General features: G+C 36.8%; 1 protein-coding gene across 5 annotated transcripts in view; it reads left to right on the top strand.

Annotated features, from left to right (window-relative positions):
- adam15 (ADAM metallopeptidase domain 15) overlaps positions 1-25,800 on the top strand; it is a 110,842-nt gene that overhangs the window by 45,006 nt on the left and 40,036 nt on the right. For all 5 annotated transcript variants that reach the window (XM_039752453.1, XM_039752458.1, XM_039752438.1 and 2 more), the window contains 6 exons: positions 1,164-1,248; positions 2,311-2,459; positions 2,540-2,717; positions 5,758-5,850; positions 9,378-9,573; positions 9,978-10,086. In XM_039752453.1, coding sequence (XP_039608387.1) covers positions 1,164-1,248; positions 2,311-2,459; positions 2,540-2,717; positions 5,758-5,850; positions 9,378-9,573; positions 9,978-10,086 — 810 coding nt within the window. The remainder of the gene's footprint in view (positions 1-1,163; positions 1,249-2,310; positions 2,460-2,539; positions 2,718-5,757; positions 5,851-9,377; positions 9,574-9,977; positions 10,087-25,800) is intronic.

The following is a 25,800-nucleotide window of genomic DNA, read 5'->3' as shown; positions in this document are numbered from 1 at the left end:
CTCTTCATCATGCCTATGAGAATTTTGAAAGCCTTTTGAAGTCAAAGTCAAGATCAGTGAATGTTTTTTCACCAACAGATTCCCCTCATCCGCTGCATCCCATGACCCTGCCCTTAATTCATACGGAGCATTTTCTTTATGCATGTACACTGTGTCTCATGCCGGATAACCAAGTTGACATCCAGTTTTGTAAGAGACCTCTAATACCAATAGCGTCTAGTGTCAAAGTTAATCTACAATGTGGGACTGTATTTGAAAGTCTAAATAAATGAAGTCAACTACCAGGGAAGACTGCTCAAAAGGGTTAATAGATTGGTTTGCTGCAGTCTTCCCAATATAAACACATGCTGGCTGTTATGTAAAGTTTCTTTATAAGTTAGATTTTGTTCTTTCAAAAATAAAATTAGAAAATTCTTGGCATAATTCATTGGTTTACAATGGAACAAGTCATTACTGATAGATTCTAACTGAGAAAAAAATGTAAGAAATTAATATCCAACAACAATTAGTTCAGGGTAGATTTATAGAAATAAATTCTTTAACATTAGTACTCTTTTATTAGTTGTTGTTAATCAATCATGAACACAGTACTTGAAAGAAAATTCAAGTCTGTTTGGTGAAAGCTTCTCAACTCCAAAACCAATAAATCACATCTGCTTATCATAGCAGAGCAAGCACTGCTGACCAAACTGAAGTCTTATCTGTAGCACTGGTTTTCATTATGAGCTCATTTCTACATCTTATAATTTTCATTCTGGTGCTTCTTTGAATTAATAGCAACTTTTAGTTTATTGTATTATCAATTTTCATTTAAAATATCGAAAATTTCATTTTGGTCCATTTGCCTTAATTTTCTTAATATTACACTTTCACATTTGTTTGATATTTTAATGGCCCAGTCTCTTTAGTGATGGAGTTATAACTGTGGCCCTTTGTTTATATTTTCATTTTGGTTCTTCTGATTTAACCTAAACATTTTGAAAGATTTGAATATCGAATAGGATTAATGTGCCCGAAAATTACATTCATATCTTTACTTGCTGTTCGTCTTTTTGAAATTTTTAAATTTCAAAAGCACCTAGCTTAAAACTGGCTTGTTTTTTGATCTAAGTGACACAATGAATCAGAAAGAAAACTGCATCATCTCTGATATCCCTTTACAGAGCTGGCACTTTTGAAGGTGCCACATTAGGCACAACCTTTCAGTCCTCTATGTGCTCCAGAGATCATTCGGGAGGTATCAATGTGGTAAGTAACATCTTCAATATATTCTTTCTTTCTATTTATAAACCATGTGGTTTAAGTAACAAAGTAGAGGTTTAAATTGAATTATAGCTGAAATAAGAAACTAGTGTAGTTACTGAAGCAGAGAAGTGTTGTTTGTTTAGCAAGGAAAATGGTACATCAGTCAAGTAGCATGTCTTGGGAAATATTTTAGTGGTCAGGTAACAGTAGTTGGGATCCTTGCCCAGAGCTTTGCAGTTTACGTTCTTAGTGAGTGGCAGATGAGTGAAACAGATACTGAGGAAGGGTTGTAACCTTTGTGCTTTCATAAAAAGAAGTTTCAAGACTGAATCAATGAAGAAATGTGATCCTTAGAAAGAATTTGATAGAATTTATTGGTAAGAATGTAACATTATAAAGTACAATTCTTAGAGAAAGATCGTTGGAGGCAGAAGAATGAGTAAGGCACAAGATACATTGAGAAGTGTAGTTTAAGGTGATACTTATCTTTCCACCATCTTATCACAGAACACTATCTGGAGATTATGGTTTCTATTGAGGTGGTGGAATAATACAAGGAAGGAAAATCTAGTCATCATCTGAAATGAGATGAAAAAGAAGCCATGAGAAGATCTGAGTGCCTACAAAATAAATATAAAGAAAAGTCACAGTACCAATACACTGCTTGGCCTGAGGCACTTCATTTAAGGGTTTTATATGTTTAACTTTGCAGCTGTGATTTGTCTTGTACATTAAACTTTAAAAGTTTTAAACTGTTAGCTTTTCCAGCTATTAAGTAATACAGCTTTATCAGCCTTTTACAATTTTTAATATATTTTACCAATTGTAAAATATACCAAATCAAAATTTGTTGAATTGTGCTTTACTGAACAATTGCTGTTGAACAGAACACAGAAGTATGAGATGTAGTTGTATCAGATTTGGTACGACTGACTTTTTATAAGATTAGCTTGAATAACCATATGAAATTGTTTCTTTCTACAGTGTTACATTTTTAAATAGTTGACAATAAAATTGAGTTGTTTTTTTGCTCTTTGTGATTAGCCATTCTTTTTGTCATTCCAGGACCACTTAGTTAGTGTGCTGGGGATATCTTCAACAATTGCCCATAACCTAGGGCATAATCTAGGCTTCAACCATGACAGCAAAGAGCGAAAGTGCCGGTGCGATATTGAGCCAAGACTAGGGGGCTGCATCATGGAGCCATTAACAGGGTAAGATGAAGATGACAGTGTTACTGAAAACACATAAAACGTTTGTGCACTAATGAAATGGCTCTTAAACATTTGTTTAGATTCTTGCCAGGCCAGACCTTCTCCAACTGCAGCATCCAGGATCTTTCTACAAGCTTGCAGCATGGTGGAGGGATGTGTCTCTTTAATGTGCCTGCTCCGCAGAGGCTATCAGGATGGCCACGTTGTGGAAACTTATATGTCGAGAAGGGAGAAGAGTGTGACTGTGGGCTCCTGGATGTATGTATGTTTTGATTTGTTTCTGATGCATTTGATATGTGGTCTTGCCATGGTTAAAGATTTTTGTGTTGTGTACATAGCACAAAAATTGTTAATTGTACATGTTCTTAGAATAGGGGAAATAATACAATTGAAGCAAAAGACAATAAAAGTATTTTCTATTATAGAAGATTCCCCATCATCTTAAAAATAAACTTGACAATAATTACATTGTATTTTTTCAGTTTCTTAACAGCACAGATGATTTTGTATAAATTAATGCCTCTATAAAATATAGCATGAAGCTTAAATATCCTGATTCATTTTGTACTAGTAGAACATAAGACTTTGCTGTAAAGTTGAAGGTTAGAGGTTGAGAGCATGTGTTCTATATAATAATAGTATTGCTCTGTTAACAGTTAAAAATTAAGTCCACTATTGTAGTTTTTGGTTATGGTAAAGTATTGAAGTAAACAATAATATTACAAAACCAACACGATTTGCATAGTGAAAAAAAAAAACTACATAATCAACTAGATTCTTTTTCACACGCTTTATGATTTTTGCCTCCTCTTTGCTCAATCAGCTGCTGGCTTGCTGCTGCTGCTGTGCAGCGTTATCTGCATCTTGCGTGGTGCACATTTGTCATATCACCTATGTCCATATATTCGATCTCTTTTTGCTTTTACCTTTTCATCAATATCGCACTGAATTTTTGGAAATTTTGGAATTACATTGTGCCAACGCAACATATAACTGCCCGTGAGTGAATATCGTTTCTTTCTCTCTATAAGAAATGTATCTGACAATAGCATTCACACAAATGAGAAATTATTTCTCTCGCAGGATTTCACTTTCACCAAACCACAAATATTTTAATTCTTGCAGATACGCATCTTCATTGGGAGGAAACACTACTTTTTTTCCCTGATGGCAACACGAATTACGACGATCTACAATTCTCTGACTTAAAGTTTAAATCCAAACAATATATTCGATCTCTTTTCGCTGTTACGTTATTTCACTGAGTAATAATTTCCGTTTGTTTGTGCTAATGCGATTTTTACTATCCTTTTTTTGAGACTTTTATATTTTCGTACTTCCATTATCTCTAACCCGCTACACATGTATACCACGCCAACGTTTTTGAAATCTTTATGACGTTCTACTTTGTCATTTACTCTTTGTTTTATTTCCGGCCCCGGGTGTGGTTAAATCTCTTGGCAAAAAGACTTGTCTCGCGGGACATGAAAGTGTCTCTATGAGAAAATCATGTCTCGTCTCCTTCCAACCTTCAAAGATTTTTACAGCAATAATTGATGAATGTTTAAGTGGAAAGCAACTAAAGCTAAGAAGAGCATGCAGTAGTTAAAAAAAATCTCTTTGCATTCTTTACATTTTGCCAGTAATTCTACATTATTTTCTTCAGAATATTTTATATTATAAAATGAGTGGCTTTGTTGTTCTCATCATAACTAACAAAATTGAGTAAACGGGATATTTCTCAAAAGGATTATTTTGTTTTCTCTTTCAGGTGAAAATGCCTTTATATTCCTTAAAAATACAAAAGTATATTTAAATAGATTCTAGGTTACATCAGTGTTAGCATAAATCAGTTTGCACCATCTAGAGCTAATTTTTATGATGTACTCTGATTTGCACTGTTGGCTAATGTCATTTAGACAATATAGTTGTTATGAAGGTAATTTATGAAATTAATGAGACTGGTATTAAAGAGATTTTTAATCTAAAAATTGCTACATGTTACCCAAGTCTACTTTTAATTGGCTTTGTTATGAAGCAGCACACATGCCTCTACTCTTGAAAGCTTTTTTGGAATTGTTTTCTGTGAGATCAGTTAGTATATCAGTTATTGCTTTTTGGACTTTTATCAGTTATTTCAAAACAGAATCCTGTTAGATCATACTGTATGTAAAGAACTACACTGGTCTGGGCTCTCTTCTCATATGCAGTAGCTCTCTGAATCAGGTATTGGAGAGAGATCGAGTGTACAGTGTGATGGAATTTTATGGAACACAGTGTCTGTCTTACTGTATGTAATGGAAAAAAATCCTCAGAAATTCAGGTGTTTTACAGGTAACAGATGGATATCTAACCCGATGCAGTAGTCTCACATAAGCGTTTGAGACCACTAAATATACCTGTCAGAATATAAAAGTTCTGTACTTACGTTAACAAATAGAATGTATTTGACTGTTGACTTCCACTACAACTCTCATCAAATTACATGTTTAGTCAGATTTATACTTTGAGTGCCAGTTATCACAGTGTGACATACCTGTACCCTTGTAACCAGCAAAACATAATTAAATCTTAGAATCTGATATTCATAAATTATATACTGTAGTTACCATTTCTTAGTATGAATATTGTACAAGTCCAATTAGCACATAATATCAAATTCATACTTTGAGTGCCATTTATCACAATGCCACGTAACTGTAGTCTTGTCTCTTTTAACACCCCACCAAAAACCCTCTTATTTCACAATTTCATGTATTTTTTTAATAATGCTGTAACTAATGGTAGTTTCCTGACAATATTATCTTTTCAATCATATGCCTAAATGTGGGCCATCCTGTAAATTGCATTCTTTCCCCATGTCTGCATGGGTATTACAGTGTTCCTCACACATCTCAAAGATGTGTATGTTAGATTAACAGGACTAAGTTAGTGCAGGTGCATGGATAGTCCCTGTAGCAGTGTTCTGCTGCCCTATCCAGGGTTGGTTCCTAACTTATGCCCAGTACTATTGGAATAGGAACAATCTATCTGCAATCATCAACTGGATAAGGGAACTAGTTAATTTTTGGACAACTACATCCTGTGGCCTGGTGTTCTGAAAAAATTTGGATTATGTGATGTTGTCTCTGCACTGGAATAAAAGTAGGATTGTTCATTTTAACGGGCTGTTCCTAAAATGTATTAGTCCAAAGAGAAAAAAAATTGTACATACAGGATGCAGAACGTTAAAAATACTGTATGGTTAACTTCATTTGACTTTCCAAAAATATTTCAGTACATTTTACTTTGTGTACAGGAGTGCAAGGACCCCTGCTGCAATGCCAGCACCTGCAAACTAGCATTTGGCGCAGAGTGTTCTTCCGATGGGGTCTGCTGTGAAAACTGCAAGGTTAGTGCCTCTCTTTTAGGTCACTGTTCTGGTATTTCTCTATAAAAATAATTGAGATGTTTTGTTACAAATAATCAGATGTACAATGCTTTCTTCCTGCTTTTATTATATACATTAGAATTATTATTAATGTATTAGAATTGTTAAAACATTCACTTATATTTAAGGGCTGGAGGCCAAATAATTTAACCGTAATGCTGTTTGAAGTTCTAGTCCATCAAGTAGATGTCATGTTCAAGCAAAACATTAATTGGAAATGTCAGTGAGAAGAGGACAACATGAAACATATGTGTTTGTTGCCTTCATGTTTGTTGATTGTAACAAATAAAGTTATATCCTAGACTGTGCCCATTTGCTACAAATTTCAAAACAGATGTACATGTGTTATCTGATGTGAAGTGCAGACTGCGTGGATTTGTCAGCATCAATAGGTTTTGTATGTCACGTGCACTCTGTACTGTATTTTCCATGGGGAGATCATGTTCTTTTATGATGAAGCCTGATGAAGTCTAAATGTTTCTACTCTGTGACAACCGGAGTGACAGCTATTGTGCTATATTTTCTTCTCGGCTGCACACGATTTAGGAGCCATTAATAAATATGTAGTAATTACAAAAGGTTCATTTTGTAATTAACTTTAGTAACAAAGTCAGTCCTTTGGGAAATTGTTTACACTTCAGCCGAAAACTTGCTTTATATATAATACAATACAATACAGTTTATTTTTGTATAGCTCAAAATCACACAGGAAGTGCCGCAATGGGTTTTAACAGGCCCTGCCTCTTGACAGCCCCCCAGCCTTGACTCTCTGAGAACACAAGGAAAAACTCCCAAAAAAAACCTTGTAGGGAAAAATGGAAGAAACCTTGGGAAAGGCAGTTCAAAGAGAGACCCCTTTCCAGGTAGGTTGGGTGTGCAGTGGGTGTCAAAAGAAGGGGGTCAATACAATACAATACGCAGAACAGAACAAATCCTTAATACAGCATAATAATAAAAATTATAGAAGCACGGAGCAGAATTTAACAGTAGGTGATATCACATAATAAGATTTGGATATTTTTAGAGTCCTGGAGACCTCAGCCATCAAGCTGCCTCCCCATTTGGCCACTCCACGGCTGAAACGTTGCTCGGCCAGCCAATCCGATGAAAAGACCCCTTTTTCCCATGATTCCTGTGATCCTCCATCAGGGATGACTTTACCATAGGCAGGCAAACAACTTGGCTGGTGGGCCGTGGCACCAATTGCCACATTTGAGTACCGAGAACAGAAACAGAATAGGTGAGGGTTAGTAACAAATTATAACAATCATGTTACTTATGTTTTAGTGCTAATGACTAACAACAGAGATGCAGTATGTACAGTTAATCAGCAGCTCTAGTCAGAATATGCTAAACTGAAGTAGTGAGTGAGATTTAAAGGCTGAGACCGAAGGGCATCTCTTATAGAAGCAGGAAGACCATTCCACAATTTAGGGGCCCTGTAACTAAAAGCTCGACCTCCCACTGTTATTTTATTAATCCTTGGAATCGTAAGCAGACCGGCATCTTGAGATCTTAATGTGCGCTCAGGTTTGTAAGTCATTATAAGTTTAGACAAATAAGCCAGACCTTGGCCATTTAATGCTTTATATGTTAAAAGGAGGATTTTGAAATCTGCCCTAAACTTAACCTGGAACCAGTGTAAGGATTTAAGAACTGTAGTTACGTGTTCATATTTTCTTGTTCTTGTAATAATTCTTGCAGCCGCATTTTGGATTAACTGGAGGCTGTATAAAGAGCAGTTTAAACAGCCAGTGAACACCACATTGTAGTAGTCAATCCTACTAGAGATAAATGCATGAATTAATTTCTCAGAATCCTGTTTATTTAGAAAGCGCCTTAATGTCCTAACATTTTTAAGATGGAAGAAACATGTTTTGGACAACTTTGTAATATGTGCTTTAAATGACATGCTAGAATCAAAGATAACTCCTAGATTGCGGGCTGATTCAGTAAAATTAATTGGGATTCCAACTGAGTTAAATGATGACAAAATATTGCTGTGATCAGCGTCATTCCCTCCAACAATTAACATCTCTGTTTTATCTGTATTTAAAGACAAGTAGTTCTCATCCATCCATTCCTTTAATTCACTAACACAACTAATTAAAGACAACATTGGAGAAACTTAATTTGATTTAAATGAAAGGTATAACTGGGTGTCATCTGCATACGAGTGAAAATTAACATTATGTTTCCTAATTAGAGATAGGCCTATAATATATACAGTATATATATATTATATATATAATATTTACTGTATACTATGATCCTGGAAAGAAACAGAACAGACATCTAATTTACCATTTGAACGCTATGACCCTATAATTTAATGGGCAGCTGGAACTAAAATAATAGATTGCATAGTGGTTTAGATATAAACACTTAATGAATATATACCAGGATTTAAGATCAGATATAGTCAGATTTCCTGATGCTATGAAGTTTTGGCTTCTGTGTTATGCAAATGAATAACTTACAATTTAAATGATTCTCTCAAATCTTTTATTAGCACATCCGTTACCGGATGCATACACACCAGAGACAGGTATTGTAGTCAAGCCTGTGATTGTGGTCTTTTAACTTTGTCATTTTCACAAAGGTAACAGTCAATGTTTCAAGTTGATGTAGTATGTTCATTTTTCTTGTGTTCTCAAGCAACTTGGTTACTGCCAAAACCGGCTTACAGTTTCCTGTTTTATAATGTATCCTTCTATAAGTTCAACATAGGGATCCTTCTATAAAATAAATTAATAAATCAAAATAATTATCTTTTTATATGCCATTGACTTATATGAAAATGCACTTTTTGACATTATGAGCAGCAATATATACTTTAATAATTAGATTTTTAGTTTGTAGATTTAATATTTTGTTATTTAAATACAAAAGGAGAAGGGGCATAACGGCAAGTACTGCAGCCTCATTGCTCCTAAACTCTAGGTTTGGAATTCCAGGCCAGTGAATGCATGGGGTTTTCGGCACGTACTCTGGTTTGTTCCCATATTCCAAAAATGAAAAGTTCAGATTGAGTGACAACAGTAAATGTATCCTGTTTGAATATATGACAGTTGGCAAGTGCAATGTGAAGAACTAGTTATTCTTGTCCAGGATAGGATTCAGCCTTAGAGATGGTATATAGGGCCTGTAGTCTGTTTTTAAGTAAGCTAGTTTATTAATTGTTAATCAGCAAAGATCTAATTCTGTAGTAAATAACATGAACATTTTATCTATTGTCTTAAGTTTTTAATATTTGAGACAATAAGTGCATCTGTTAATTTTTTTTTACTCTGAATAAGAGAACAAAACCCATGGATAAAGTTTTATCATGTTTTTAGAGGCAGTGATTTACTAATTCAATATAAATCATTTGTTCTTGTCCCCTATCATTGGTCTTAGTGTCTCTCTCCTTTTGTCTCATCTTGAACTTTTTATGTCTCTTTTTTTTTTCTTTTTTATATTCTATTTTGCTCACTTTATCCCCACAGTTTCGCTCTGCTGGCTCAGTATGCAGGGAGCCCTTTGGTGAATGTGATCTACCAGAACACTGCAATGGATCATCTCCCTTATGCCCTGCTAATGTCTTCATTCAGAATGGAAACACTTGTCAGCAGGGAGAAGCTTTCTGCTACAATGGAATCTGCATTACAAGTGAAATGCAGTGCCAGGCTCTCTGGGGACCTAGTAAGTTTAATTTTTTCAATCCACAAGCTCCAAATGAGCATCACAGAAAGCCAGTGCCTGTCCCAGTAGTACCTGGTATAAGGCTGAAACCATCCCTTGATGGTATGTCAGTTAATTGCAAAGTACGCTTAAGTACAAACCCATATCAATGGGGCCAGTCTAGAGTTACAACTAGCCTAACCAGCAGGTCTTTAGGATATCGGAAGAAAACACAAATGCTTGTATAATAATCTTTATAGACACAAAAATAACATGAATACCCCACAGAAAAATGGGCTATTTCAAAATTCAAATAGAGCAGTGAGGCAGCAGTACTAACAACTGTACCCCTTATACTTTTTAAAAAAGTATTTTTGCATTAAAAGAATGGAAATCTGATTCTGTTTACTTATGTTTTTTTGTAGATGGCACTCGTGCTGATGACATTTGCTTCAGTTCTTTCAACAAACAGGGTGACAAATATGGCAATTGTGGCCAGCGTTCCGATGGCTCCTACATAGCCTGTGATGACCAGTGAGACAATTTTAAATTATGATATAATTTACTGCACTTTGTGCCATCCGATTCTGCTTGTGTGTAGTCTCTGCTAAGCAAGTGCATTCTGGGATATTTTAGTATGACATGCTAACTCTCTAACAGAGAATTAAATGTGTTTAGTATTGAACAAAGCAAACCACATGAGGAACTAATGCAGTTCTTTAAAATGTTCAGTAATGCTGAGCCAGCTGATTTCTTTCAGTTAAATAGAAAATGACATACTCTAAGAGTTTAGGACTATAACAGAAGCTAGGAAACCAGGCAGCACTTCTTCACACAAGAGCAGATGGGTATTGCTCTCTTAATAGTGGTGCCGTAAATTAAGTGGAAATGATAGAGTGCTCCTGTATTGCTGAACATACTGAAATACTCATAATTATACAACTGTGTTTGAAATGTTTGCCTTCATAATCCATACACACTTAATTAACTGTGTGTAGGTATTTAACATTATATTGATTATAACCTTCTATCAATTTTCCTTAACCTCTTCAGTGTCATGAGGATAACATTGTTGTTCCAATTTCAAATTCCTGTAAGAAATTCCTTCTTCTACTTTAGTAATATCAGTAAATAATCTATTCTTTTAATTTATTTTTGTTTTTATTAGTTCTGTTAATTACATTATAATCAATAAGTCCTAAGTCAGTCAGGCATACATTGCAACATTGTAGTCAATTTAAAAATTTAAATTGCATCTTTAAAATCGACAGAACTTGTTTAGCAATGGACAGAATCAGTGGATGTGTACTAGCAATGGCCTGAGCAAATGCTAGAAAGTTGTCATTTACACTTTGATAATACTGTATTTATATACTGTAATGTTGTTTGATTTGCCCCAAATTTCCAAAATGAACAACATAGCAAACACTTCCCAGTTAGTCCTAGTGATCCATTATCATTTTTCCAGTATCATAAGAAAGACTTTAAAGACTTGTAACTTAATCACAATTAAAGTTTTTAATCAGAATTACTTGCCTTTTAATTGACATTTTATGCAGTTTCAATTAAATTTAATATATTTTATATTTATATATTTTTTGTCTATAAAGCAAAAATAACTCTATTACCAAAGTTGTATTAATTGTATTATTACAGTTAGTTTAGTGATAGTGACAGAAACAAACCAAATTAACAGTGAAACACTAATCAGTCAACAGCTCATTTTTTCAAGTTTTTTTTTTTTATTTTGAACCTCATCATAATGCAAATTAGTCTAGCACTTTGATTGGCCCTGTCAATAGTGCTGTCTTTAAAATTGCATGATGATGAAAAAATAACACATAATTGATTTTCTCTCTGTTTATTCAGCCTGTTGCTTAATCTCGCCAGTTTATTTAAACAGGTCAGTTCAGTGAATGCTCTTTTTTATTAAGTTGCAGGAAATAAACGTTCACAAGTGACATTACTAGAGCCTGGAATTCTAAACATTTTGTAGCTTTTTTAGTCAGGACTGTTTGTTTGACCTCTTGTAGCTTTCACCACTGTAATGGATCCAAGTCAATGTCAATTTGATGCTAAAGTCTGTATTGTTCAACAACTGTTTTTGTGGTGGAAGAGCAAGACATGAGTGGCCAGGGCCGTGGGAGCAATTATTTTGTAAGGGGTGCTGCCATCTGAAAAGACTAACCTGCATATCCAGAGCTGGGTCACTGGTTAGCTGGAGCCTATCCCAGCAATCACTATGTGCAAGGCAGAAACAATACATGGACAGGGAAACAGTACAATGCAGGGTGAAGAAAAACACACACACATAAATACGCATTAGGGCCTATTTACCAACACTAATTCACTTAACTTGCATATTTATGGTGTGTGGGCCAAATACCCACAAAAATGTGTAGAATATACAAACTCCACAAAGGAAACACTCAGGGCACAAAGCCTGATCTTTACTGCAAGGCAGCACCACACACTATAGATATATATATATATACAGTATATATATATATATATATATATATACTGTATATATATATATATATATATATATATATATATATATATATATATATATATATATATACAGTCATGTGAAAACGTTAGGACACCCTTTGAAAGCATGTGGTTTTTGTAACATTTTTAATAAATGGTTATTTCATCTCCGTTTCAACAATACAGAGAGATTAAAGTAATCCAACTAAACAAAGAAAACTGAAGAAAAGTCTTTTCAAGATCTTCTGTAAATGTCATTCTACAAAAATGCCTATTCTAACTGAGGAAAAGATAGGACACCCTCACATGTATTCCCTCTTAAATTGGCTCAGATCTCACACAGGTATATCACACCAGGTGCACATAATTAGTAGATCGTTACTCTGCATGTTGAATGAGGCTTGCCCTATTTAAACCTCAGACATTTAGTTTGGTGTGCTCCTGACTGTTGAAGTGAGAGTGAGCACCATGGTGAGAACAAAAGAGCTGTCAGAGGACTTCAGAAAAAGATTGTAGCAGCCTATGAGTCTGGGAAGGGATTTAAAAGATCTCAAAAGATTTTGAAATCAGCCATTCCACTGTCCGGAAGATAGTCTACAAGTGGAGGGCTTTCAAAACAACTGCCAACATGCCCAGGACTGGTCGCCCCAGCAAGTTCACCCCAAGAGCAGACCGCAAGATGCTAAAAGAGGTCTCCAAAACCCTAAAGTGTCATCTCGAGAACTACAGCAGGCTCTGGCTACTGTTGATGTAGAAGTACATGCCTCTACAATCAGAAAGAGACTGTACAAGTTTAACTTGCATGGGAGGTGTGCAAGGAGGAAACCTTTGCTTTCCAAGAGAAACATCGAGGCCAGACTGACATTTGCCAGAGATAAAGTTGACAAAGACCAGGACTTCTGGAATAATGTTCTTTGGACAGATGAGTCCAAAATTGAATTATTTGGACACAACAGCAGAGGACATGTTTGGCGTAAACCAAACACAGCATTCCAAGAAAAGAACCTCATACCAACTGTGAAGCATGGAGGTGGAAGTGTCATGGTTTGGGGCTGCTTTGCTGCAGCAGGACCTGGTCAGCTCACCATCATAGAATCCACGATGAATTCTACTGTGTATCAGAAGGTGCTTGAAGAACATGTGAGACCATCAGTTAGAAAATTAAAGCTGAAGCGGAACTGGACCATGCAACATGACAATGACCCAAAACATACTAGTAAATCAACCAAAGATTGGCTGAAAAGAAGAAATGGAGAGTCCTGGAATGGCCAAGTCAAAGTCCAGATTTGAATCCCATTGAGATGCTGTGGGGTGACTTGAAAAGGGCTGTACGTGCAAGAAACCCTCAAACATCTCACAGCTGAAAAAGTTCTGCATTGAGGAGTGGGGTAAAATTTCCTCAGACCGATGTCGAAGACTGGTAGATGGCTACAAGAACCGTCTCACTGCAGTTATTTCAGCCAAAGGAGGTAACACTCGCTATTAGGGGCAAGGGTGTCCTATCTTTTTCCTCAGTTAGAATAGGCATTTTTGTAGAATGACATTTACAGAAGATCTTGAAAAGACTTTTCTTCAGTTTTCTTTGTTTAGTTGGATTACTTTAATCTCTCTGTATTGTTGAAACGGAGATGAAATAACCATTTATTAAAAATGTTACAAAAACCACATGCTTTCAAAGGGTGTCCTAATGTTTTCACATGACTGTATATATATATATATATATATACAGTAATCCCTCCTCGATCGCGGGGGTTGCGTTCCAGAACCCCCGCGATAGGTAAAAATCCGCGAAGTAGAAACCATATGTTTGTGTAGTTATTTTGATATATTTTAAGCCCTTATAAACTCTCCCACACTGTTAACATTATTAGAGCCCTCTAGACATGAAATAACACCCTTTAGTCAAAAGTTTAAACTGTGCTCCATGACAAGACAGAGATGACAGTTCTTTCTCACAATTAAAAGAATGCAAACATATCTTCTCTTCAAACGAGCGCTGTCAGGAGCAGAGAATGTCAGAGAGATAGAGAGAGCGTGATAAAAACAAACAATCAAAAAATCAATACGTGCTGTTGGGCTTTTAAGTATGAGCACCGCGATAAAGCAGCCGCAAAGAAGGGAGCAATGTGAAGGTAGTCTTTCAGCATTTTTTAGAGTAGCCTCCGTATCTTCTAAACAAACAGCCTCTGTGCAAACACCCCTCTGCTCACACCCCCTCTGTCAGGCGCAGAGAATGTCAGAGAAAGACAGAGAAAAGCAAACAATCCGCTCAGGAAGCACATGTATATCATTGAGGAGTTTTAGTTAATATGTAATACATGCTCTGATTGGGTAGCTTCTAAGCCATCTGCCAATAGCGTCCCTTTTATGAAATCAACTGGGCAAACAAACGGAAGAAGCATGTACTTTAAATTAAAAGACCCATTGTCCGCAGAAATCTGCGAACCAGCGAAAAATCCATGATATATATTTAGATATGCTTACATTTAAAATCCATGATGGAGTGAAGCCGCGAAAGTCGAAGCGCGATATAGTGAGGGATCACTGTGTATATATATATATATATATATATATATATATATATATATATATTTATATAGTGGACGTTAGGGGGTCGCTGTTGCCCAGTTGAACCAACCAGACAGACGTTCCAGACACACTTGTAAAACACCAAGACGATTCTTTAATAATTGTCTTCAATAATAGTGCACAAAGCACTGCACAATCCACAATTCTTCAATAAATACAATAACAATAATCACTAACACAATCCTCCACTCCCAGCAGCTCCGTCCTCTACCACCCAACTCCGGCTCGATCTGCTGGGTTTCCCACAGTCCTTTGTATAGTCCATGACCCTGAAGTATTTTTTCTCCGGGTCAAACGCCACATCCTCCTTCCTTAAGTATCACAGTACTGCGGGCTTCCATCCTCATGACTCCGAAGTACTTCCGGGTTGTTGTACCAATAATAGTTCCCAGGTTCTTGGTGAGCTCCCCCTGGCGGCACCCATGGCATCCAACAGGGCTGACGAAACGGACTCCATGTCCCATGATGCCCTGAGGGAATCCGGGGAACCATTTCCGGCCAAGGGAGCTGCCATCTAAGGGTGTGCAATGCCCTGAAAAGGCTGCTTTTATCTGTTGAGGGACGTCCCGGCCAGATTGAAATGCTGGCCGTCCATCACAATATATATATATATATATATATACTGTGGAGGACTGCTGGCTTCCCAGGCCAGTCTGCACCCCCAGGCCGCCAGGAGGAGCTCTCCCGACAGCAGGATCTTGCCCCGAGGTCCAGCAGGGCCTTATGGACTCTGTAGTGTTTATACACAGCCCTGCTGGATACCTTGGGGACCACCAGGAGTCGCTGTGGGGGGACTTATGGGCTCTGTTGTGCCTTATGACCCGGGAGTACGTCACGGTCATGTGACGGGAAGGAATGGCGTGCTCCCGGGGTGAAATAAAAGACTGATTGCCCTGATCCGGAAGGAATAAGGAACTGTGGACTGCTGGGACAGGAACACCTCCGGGTCAGGGGCTATAAAAGGACGGTGCCTCAGTCCAGACACTGAGCTGTGCTGGGTGGAAGAGGAGCAAAATGTCTGGGCGAGGAGGAGTAGTTTATAGTATTGTTGGAGAGTATTGTGGTTATTGGGAGTGTGAATTACATAGTGTAATTGTATGAGTAGTGTGGAGGGTGCTTGGTGCACTGAAGAACACAATAAAAAGTATTGGACTTTTACCTGGTGTCTGGAATTCTACCTCAGGGTTCAAGGGAGCACTAGCGCCCCCTACTGCCACACTATATATATATATATATATATAGAGAGAGAGAGAGAGAGAGAGAGAGAGAGAGAGAGAGAGAGAGAGAGAGAGAGAGAGAGAGAAAGAGAGGGAGTCTGCAGTGTCATAGCTTAAAACTATACTTGGTAGCCATCACATCACAATATGCATGAAAATTATGAAAAGGTAATTTGACTAAGTATAAGCCATTAACCCCATGTTAATTAAACAAAATAAGAAGGTAAAACCCCCCAAAAAAAGAAAAAAAAGTGATGTTATAGTCATATATACACACCACACTAAACTATGACAGTTTGTTAGTTATTTGCCCAAAAAGTGAACAAGTTCTTTGACAAAACACCTTCTTTACCATACATTGGTTTGCATGTAGCACACACAATGTAATTCTCCTACATTTTTTTAATTTCTGAGTGAATGCAGTCTTGCTGTTGTCGGGCAAGGAGTAAAGGGAATTACGAATGAAGCACAAATTTGAGTTTTGCAAACATTAGTGGAAATGAGAATTTCCTGTAATTTCTTCTGTTTAATTAACCTATTTAAAAGAGAAGTTTAACTCTTAGATGAACTTAAAAAGGTGAGTACATGTGTATACTGTCAATAATTAGTGTATTTATTTTAAAGCAGTGTGTCTCAATCTTAGAATTCAGTCAATTGTGTTGTGGCTAACTGCTCCCCATCTATTGGAAAGTGGACACCTTTAGCTTTGCAAAGAAGCTGTCTCATCTCTATGAGCAATAGAAGGAAACTCCGCTTGCTCTGCAGATGGAACAGTTTCTAACCTGCAATGACAAGCTTCAGTATGTGTGATTTTAAGTTTGCCCTATCCCAGCCCCCACATGTTCTGCTACCGGCTAATGGGTGCACTTAGATTACAGGGTGACAAGAATATAGAGCCAAAAGCAAAGTTTAGAGAAGCGTAATAGGTCTGAAATAAAAAGATGAGTCGACACAGGAGACCAAACCAACACATTAAAAAAATCAAAGTAAACAAAGCTATTGCAAAAAGGTCTTAACTGAGAGAAGGTTATGCTTCACAATATTGCTCTGTTTTGCCCACAAACCCGGACAATGAAGGCTCTGATCTGCCACAATAAGTAGGCACTTGGATTTGACATAATAATGAGATGCATATGAGAATTGAGCAAGTGATGAGCTGTGCTGTGCCGCATTGTTATTGTAATGGAAATGAGTCATGGACGGTCCTAAAATACATAAAATGGCTACAGAATACAGAAATAAACAGAAAGAGACAATGTGAACATTGTAAAAGTCTATAAAAATACTACATTAATCAGGAAATAAATGGGAAAAAAATATATGTAAAATCTCTGTTTAAACTATTTGGTAATATGACAATCATAACACAATGTGTGTGGACAACTAAAAATCGTGTAATTTCTGGTTCAAAATCTGCCTGCTGACTGCATAATTCATAGAGTAGAATGTTTAAGGCTGTTTTTCATGAGTGTGTGTTTGATGGTCTGACTGGTTACTTTGAAGCTGTGGTTTATTTTAATAATTTATATTTGATAATGTAATGCTTTTAGACAGATATATAGCACTGTATTTATCCCAAGAGAGGATTTTAACTTTTTACAGAAGTTCAATAAATTAAAAATAAATATTGTAACAAAACAGAAACCAACGTCAAGTACACACCAGAATTATTAAAATAAAGAAAAATTTCTGACATGGCTAAGGATAAAAAGATCAGTCACATTCAATTATCCATCTAATAGGTGGCCTGGTGCATGCAAATTTTTTTTCATGTGAGCGTCAAGTTCTAAAAACCAGCAACTTTAGAGGACTAGTATTAGCAAATACATTTAGCACCAAAACCATCACACATATGATTATTTACTGTATTGCATATTTAGTGCTAAGTATTAAAAAATGAACTGAAATGATATAACAAAGATTCTTATACATTTTTTTCTACACCAAAATACACTGAATATTCAGTTTCTCTTCTGACCATTTTTGACATCCATAAATTATAAACTATATCAACATTAAGACTCTAACTAGAATTTATTAAGAGTTTAATTCTCATGAAGATTTCGAATAATACCTGGCATGTAAATAATTTCTAGATTTTGTTTTTATATGTATTGTTCATTAGACTAAATCATTTTTCCCAGTCAACAACTGGGGCCTGAAATGTGCCACAAATGTCCAAAAGTAAAAATGACCTCTATGAAGTGATCCTGTTGTTTAGTAAATATAACCATATATGAAAATGTCTTTACATTGCGGTTTCTAATTTTTCCTTAATCAGTATTTTGTACCTTATTTAGTGGTTTGAGCACAATCATATCTACTTCTGCAGCCTTGACAAGTTCTTCAGATTTTGCTTTCTTAACAGATGACCTGTAGAAAAGTGTGTAAATAGTTGTTAGCAAAGTCTCAATGCCACTTATCAGGGGAATGTTTTTCAAAGTATAAATGAGGCACCAGTAATGTTTCTTGACATACGTCTGCTGAATAATTTGATTTACTGAAAATATTTAATGTTAGTGTGCCAGGGAATACACAGTTTTAAATACATAATTTTAAATCTTATTGTTGTTCAGTCCAGAGGAAAAGTCAATTTGCTGGGCTATAGCTTGGCCTACCAACTCATAAAATGCTACTGGCAGTACAAATTTTGGGTATTGTGCAGATCATGAGAAAAAAATTAAACAATCTTTGTTTATTAGGGAGTCTGTGGTTCAAAAAATAGTTCAAAACCACTCAAACAGCAATATACAGAAAATTAAATTTTAAATTTTAAAAATACACAAGTCAAGAACAGAATCTGAAAACAGGAAAAACCAGAACAACAGTTAAAGGACTAAATAATAGAAGCACTAGGGCAAAGGGTGCATTAGGAATGTTGGCTGTTGAAAGGGCACAAAGTGTATAATATTGAAACATCACATTTTCTCTACCCCTGCACTTGTGTGACTACTAATATTTAAGATTCCATAGCAACAGACATATAGGAGAAGCCAAGGAAAATTAAGATACAAAAAGAAAGGGCCCAAGCCAGTTCTTACCACCTGTACATTTTCACTGCCACAAATTTCCTATTGTTCCAAAAATTCAGCTTTTTCTATAATAACTCAGAAGCCTTTTAAAAAACAGCCTGCTAGCTTAAAATGAAGAATCATTGACTAATTATTATAAAGTATTTAGGGAAAAATACTAAGTGCTGTAACTACAAAGTGTGTAATGACCGTTTACCTATTAATGTCCAGGAGTAAATTAAAATTCAAGGCCTATGGTAGGCTGAATTTCAGAACTCAAATGTTCTGCACTGAGGGAATTGCAATTTAAAGATGACAGAATGAAAAAAAAATGGGAGACTGAAATCAGCACATCAGCTACATGGTTTTAAATGAAATGTGATATTATTTGCTAGCCGTGTATTGCTTTAACCCTCAAAATCTACATGCCTAGGTTCTACCACTGGCACATTATGTGTGTAGGAGCAAGTCTTTCTTAAGATCTGTAATTGTATAAGAATGTTTAAAGATAAAAGCACATAGTAAGCATGGTAATAGAGCAAGGCCAGAGGCCTGTAAAACGTTATTATCAATGAATAGCAGCAGAAAAGGAGAGCGTAAGTATTTTCATCTTATGAGAAAGGCTAAGAAGAGACTAAGATAGATGGTAACAGTGTTTAAAATAATGATGAGAGTAAAGTGGATGACAGCTGTTACTTTAAATTAATTCTTTAAAAAAATATCAAGTCTGTGTTACAAAATATGGATGTTTGAGATATCTGTTGGAAGTAAGAGGGAAACATTTATTACAAATCATATGAATACATAGGATTAAAAGTAAATTGTGAATTGTAAGTAACAATCTATGTTGGGAAGAATAGACTGTTCTTACCAAACCTTTTTAGGTGTGATTGCATATAATCTGAAAAGTACCTGCTGTAATCATTATGTCTGGCTATCCTTGTATCTTTCTCTTGCAGTGGACCAATTTTTTTTAAATTTGCTACACTTATTCTTCATGAAGATTTGTTGGAAATGTTAAACTTTTTTTTAAAGTAATCTTAATACAGTGCACAGTGCAAAGTTTTAAAATTGCAAAAAAGCATTACAGAATTATTTTCTGAAGCAGAAACACTTCCCGTACAAATTCAATTATTGATTAGTGTACTGTTTCAAATTTCTTTTGAGATAGGTGTCTTCAACTTTCATATTTTGTGTATTTTCATCATTTATTTGTTCGACCGTTGGCTGTAAAAGCAAAACAGTAAAACAGTGAAACACCTGCAGAGCTCCTCAGAGCATTGCAACAGCTTATGCTTGATATGCTGCCTGTAGATGTGGCTTCTGCCATTTTTCAGAGCTTGAACAAACCTTAGTCACATTAGCCTACTTTTCCTGCTTCTTGAAATCATAGTGCATTCATTTACACAATGTTAATAACAATAAAATATAAAATGGAAGCAATTTAACTTCTATAAAAGTGAACAAAATTGGAAACCAGTTCACTAGCACTTAATCAGAGACACATCATTTATACAGTGAGAAAATATGTACTCACAATTTTTTTATTATACTAAAATGACTTTACAGCTGCATTATCTACATATCATAATTATTCAATATTTCTCTGATACAATAATATATCAGCAGAACGCTACCCATCAAAGTCACATGCCACCAACAATTTTAGCTTGAGACCTCAGCAGAGATTTTAAAATTCCATCAGGTGCTTCTTTGAAAACTTTTATGTTAAGAAATTTGAACCACATTTACCAACAGGTATTCTACAACCAGCATTGATCATCACATTTCTCTTAATCGCTTTGAGTTGGGATCTGCTTTTTATATAAGTTACTGTACCACCACAAGCCAGTTTGGGTTCCATTTTCAAATATACATATATATTGTATAGGTATCTTGTGTGTATATCTATACTAATAAAAGGCAAAGCCCTCACTGACTGACTGACTGACTGACTGACTCACTCACTCATCACTAATTCTCCAAGTTCCCGTGTGGGTAGAAGGCTGAAATTTGGCAGGCTCATTCCTTTCAGCTTACTTACAAAAGTTGGGCAGGTTTCATTTTGAAATTCTACGCGTAATGGTCATAACTGGAAGCTAATTTTTCTCCATATAATGTAATGGAGTTTAGCTGGATGGCCGTGGGGGGCGGAGTTTCGTGTGACATCATCACGCCGCCTACGTACAGTAAGTACGTAGAGAACAAGGAAGACCTCCAAACAGCGCTGAACAAAAAACGCCATTTCACAATTGAGAAGGCAGAAAAAGATTATGAAGCAAGTGATGCATACAAGCGTATTCATAAATACAAGCATACTCATAAGTACAGCTACTGCGGAAACAAAGCACGCCGTGAACCGTAAGTTTATATTAAGTTCATAGACACACTCCCGCTGCCGTTTGTCATGCCTACGGCGAATGACGGTATTCACGAGATGCAAGTTTACTGAGAAGACACGAGGTATAAACGAGACTTTGGATCACTTTGTAACAGAGTTAAAATTGCTGTAGCAAGAAACTCAACAAAACGTTAATGTTTTACTTTTAATAACTTATAGACTACATTTTATTTTTTTCCCTTGCACTTAGTGAGCGAGGCCAATGCATATTCATAAGTGCAGCTACTGCGGAAACAAAGCACGGCGTGAACCGTACGTTTACTATAAGTTTATAGACACACTCCCGCTGCCGTTTGTCATGCCTACGACGAATGACAGTATTCGCGACATACAAGTTTACTGAGACGACACAAGGTATAAACGAGACTTTGGATCACTTTGTAACTGAGTTAAAATTGCTGTAGCAAGAAACTTTTAAGTGCCGGGTCTTAGCTAACATTAAATAAACACATCCTCCAAATACGAACCTGATTGCAAGAAATAATGATGATCAAATCCTTGATGACAGCAACACTCACAAAACAATTACTGTATATTGACAATCATGTTACGTTATTTTTAAAATGTTCCCTTTTCTTTTTCATAATCTCTGGATTGCTCTGCGCATAGCAATGACGCTCCCTGTAACTGTTTCCTCTGCTGAGCGAAGTTTTTCTAAAATGAAACTCATCAAAACGTACTTGCGCTCATCTATGGCACAAGAGTGCATGAGTGGTCTGGCAATTGTCAGCATCAACTCTGAATTAGCAAAGGCTTTATCATATGAAGAGCTCATTTACGACTTTGCCTGAAGAAAAAGCAGAAGTGTGCCTTTGTAACTTTTGAACTTTGGAAAGCTCCAGCAGATGACAGTGTTGATTTTATTTCAGTTTATTATTGTTTATTTTATTTATTACTAGCAGAATACCCGCGCTTCGCAGCAGAGAAGTAGTGTGTTAAAGAAGTTATGAAAAAGAAAAGTAAACATTTTAAAAATAATGCAAGATGATTGTTAATGTAATTGTTTTGTTATTGATATGAGTGTTGTTGTCATATCTATATATAATATATATATATATATTGTGGACGCGGCCCGGACACAGACAGGCGGACATGTTGTTTGTCACCACCACACGTTTATTTACAATAATAACTATTTACAAAAGTCAAGTGCACAAACCCCAAACACACAGTCCTGGCCAGAAAATGCCTCTCTTCGGGCCGCCTCCACTCTCTCTTCTGCCTCGTCCTGCTTCCACCCGACTCCAGCCTCGAATGAAGGGAGATGGCCCCTTTTATACATGACCCGGATGAGCTCCAGGTGCTTCCAACACTCACGCCCTAGCGTGGCGGAAGTGCCGGCTGTTCTCCCGGCAGCTGTCCGGGTATCCTCCTTATTCTTCCCCCCAGCACTTCCTGGTGTGGCGGAAGTGCTGAGGTAACAGGTCCCCAAGGCATTGGGGCGCCTCCTGGCGGTGACCACAGGCCCCTACAGGGTGGGGTTTCCATACCCTCAACCCGTGGCCCCCAGAGCAACCAGGAAGGCGGCCCCCACGTGATCCAGAGTGGGCCTTGACCCTCTTCCGGTCCCTCACGGCGTCCCGGCCGGGTCGTTGCCCCTGGCATCCCTGACAATATCTCTCTCTCTCTCTCTATATATATATATATATATATATATATATATATATATATATATATAAATATATATATAGCAAAATACCCGCGCTTTGCAGCGGAGAAGTAAAAAGAAAAGGAAACATTTTAATAATAACGTAACATGATTGACAATGTAATTGTTTTGTCATTGTCGTGAGTGTTGCTGGCATATATATATATATATATATATAGCAAAATATCCACGCTTCGCAGTGGAGAAGTAGTGTGTTAAAGAAGTAATGAAAAAGAAAAGGAAACATTTTGAAAATAACGTAACATGATTGTCAATGTAATTGTGTTGTCATTGTCATGAGTGTTGCTGGCATACACTCACCAAAAGGATTATTAGGAACACCATACTACTACGGTGTTTGACCCCCTTTTGCCTTCAGAACTGCCTTAATTCTATGTGGCATTGATTCAACAAGGTGCTGAAAGCATTCTTTAGAAATGTTGGCCCATATTGATAGGATAGCATCTTGCAGTTGATGGAGATTTGTGGGAGGCACATCCAGGGCACGAAGCTCCCGTTCCACCACATCCCAAAGATGCTCTATTGGGTTGAGATCTGGTGACTGTGGGAGCCATTTTTGTACAGTGAACTCCTTGTCATGTTCAAGAAACCAATTTGAAATGACTCGAACTTTGTGACATGGTGCATTATCCTGCTGGAAGTAGCCATCAGAGGATGGGTACATGGTGGTCATGAAGGGATGGACATGGTCAGAAACAATGCTGAGGTAGCCCGTGGCATTTAAACGATGCCCAATTGGCACTAAGGGGCCTAAAGTGTGCCAAGAAAACATCCCGCACACCATTACACCACCACCACCAGCCTGCACAGTGGTAACAAGGCATGATGGATCCATGTTCTCATTCTGTTTACGCCAAATTCTGACTCTACCATTTGAATGTCTCAACAGAAATCGAGACTCATCAGACCAGGCAACATTTTTCCAGTCTACAACTGTCCAATTTTGGTGAACTCGTGCAAATTTTAGCCTCTTTTTCCTATTTGTAGTGGAGATGAGTGGTACCCGGTGGGGTCTTCTGCTGTTGTAGCCCATCCGCCTCAAGGTTGTGCGTGATGTGGCTTCACAAATGCTTTGCTGCATACCTCGGTTGTAACGAGTGGTTATTTCAGTCAAAGTTGCTCTTCTATCAGCTTGAATCAGTCGGCCCATTCTCCTCTGACCTCTAGCATCAACAAGGCATTTTCGCCCACAGGACTGCCGCATACTGGATGTTTTTCCCTTTTCACGCCATTCTTTGTAAACCCTAGAAATGGTTGTGCGCCAAAATCCCAGTAACTGAGCAGATTGTGAAATACTCAGACCGGCCCGTCTGGCACCAACAACCATGCCACGCTCAAAATTGCTTAAATCACCTTTCTTTCCCATTCTGACATTCAGTTTGGAGTTCAGGAGATTGTCTTGACCAGGACCACACCCCTAAATGCATTGAAGCAACTGTCATGTGATTGGTTGATTAGATAATTGCATTAATGAGAAATTGAACAGGTGTTCCTAATAATCCTTTAGGTGAGTATATATACCTGTATATATATGTTGTAAAGGGTATCAAAGGAGTACACTTCATAGGAGTGACCTAACAAAGGAGTGACATAAATACCGTATTAAAGGAGTGACAGTTTATTGGAGTGTCACCTACCACACACAACTGAAAGTACGCTTGCCAAAAAAATCGTTGTCGCCTCACCTACCACTTGGATGGTTGGTTGGATGGTTGTCACTCCTTTGAAATTTAGATCTGAGGTTTCACACCTTTTTTTATGTCACTCCTTTGAATAGGACCGGTTGTAAAATGCTATTTAAACATGAGTTTGATACACTTACTAAAATAAGTAAGTAGTCAATTATCATTGTTATTTTTGAATAAGTCTTAGTGTGATAACTGTTTAAAGCCATTAAAAAATGTTAAAATTTCAAAACAGTTAACTAAATGTCTGAACCCACCTGCAAGTTACTCCATACCTACATTTTCTTACTTGTTTCATCTAGTTCTTTACCTTTTCTTGAGATTTCTGATCCTGAATAAACTGTATTAAATAGAGATTGGATGATTGGTGTGTTGTGTCAGTTCATGTGCAAAGATATACTCTTTGTTTTAAGTGTTAAAAGATTAAATGAATTAAGAAAATTGATGGGTGGATGGATGGATGTTTTTATTATGGGCAAGAAACTTATGACCCATTCAGAGTTTAAAGATTTCCTTTTCAGTGTAAATCCTGAATTTGCCATATGCCATCTCCAAAAACTGCAGGAGAGGAAAACATTGTTAGATGGGTAATTTTAGCGAATAAAGCTTGTGATGAACACCATTTTTCAGGATTTTATCTGAAGTTAGTCAATAAATCATGAATTATATTTAATACTCTTTCACAGTATTTGTTAAAATTGTGTAAATCTAAACTAACCCTAATTCCTCTTCCTATCTCATCCAGAAATATTATATATATTATATATATTGTATATATTACTAGCCAACCCACGGCGTACCATACGCCGCATAATCAGGCCGGTTTTTTAATGATTTTTAAGCACAGAAAATTAACATTTGAAAAATCGGTAATGTAATAAATCAGCAAGAAAAGCAACGTTGTAACAATGCACGGAACGAACCAACACACAATCGTCTGTGACTGAAAACTGGCGGACCGCCATCGCTCATGGGCCCACCTCCAACTCGTCACTTGAGTCGTTTTCATCTTTGCACAGTCCAGATGCACCTGTGACTCATGTAGACTTTCCGTGTTCCTGCAGGAGCATCTAAGAAGACGCATGTTTGTTACAGATGTGAATTGCTGTATGTAGCTTGTAAATCAGTTTGCTATGGTGCACATGGTCGTGCGTCGTAACCGAAAACTTGGTTTTTAAAGACT

This window comes from Polypterus senegalus, chromosome 1 (genome assembly GCF_016835505.1).
Source record: "Polypterus senegalus isolate Bchr_013 chromosome 1, ASM1683550v1, whole genome shotgun sequence".
In the NCBI taxonomy this organism is placed as follows: Eukaryota; Metazoa; Chordata; class Cladistia; order Polypteriformes; family Polypteridae; genus Polypterus; species Polypterus senegalus.
The sequence above is the reverse complement of the archived record's forward strand: the minus strand, read 5'-3'. Positions and strand labels throughout refer to the sequence as shown.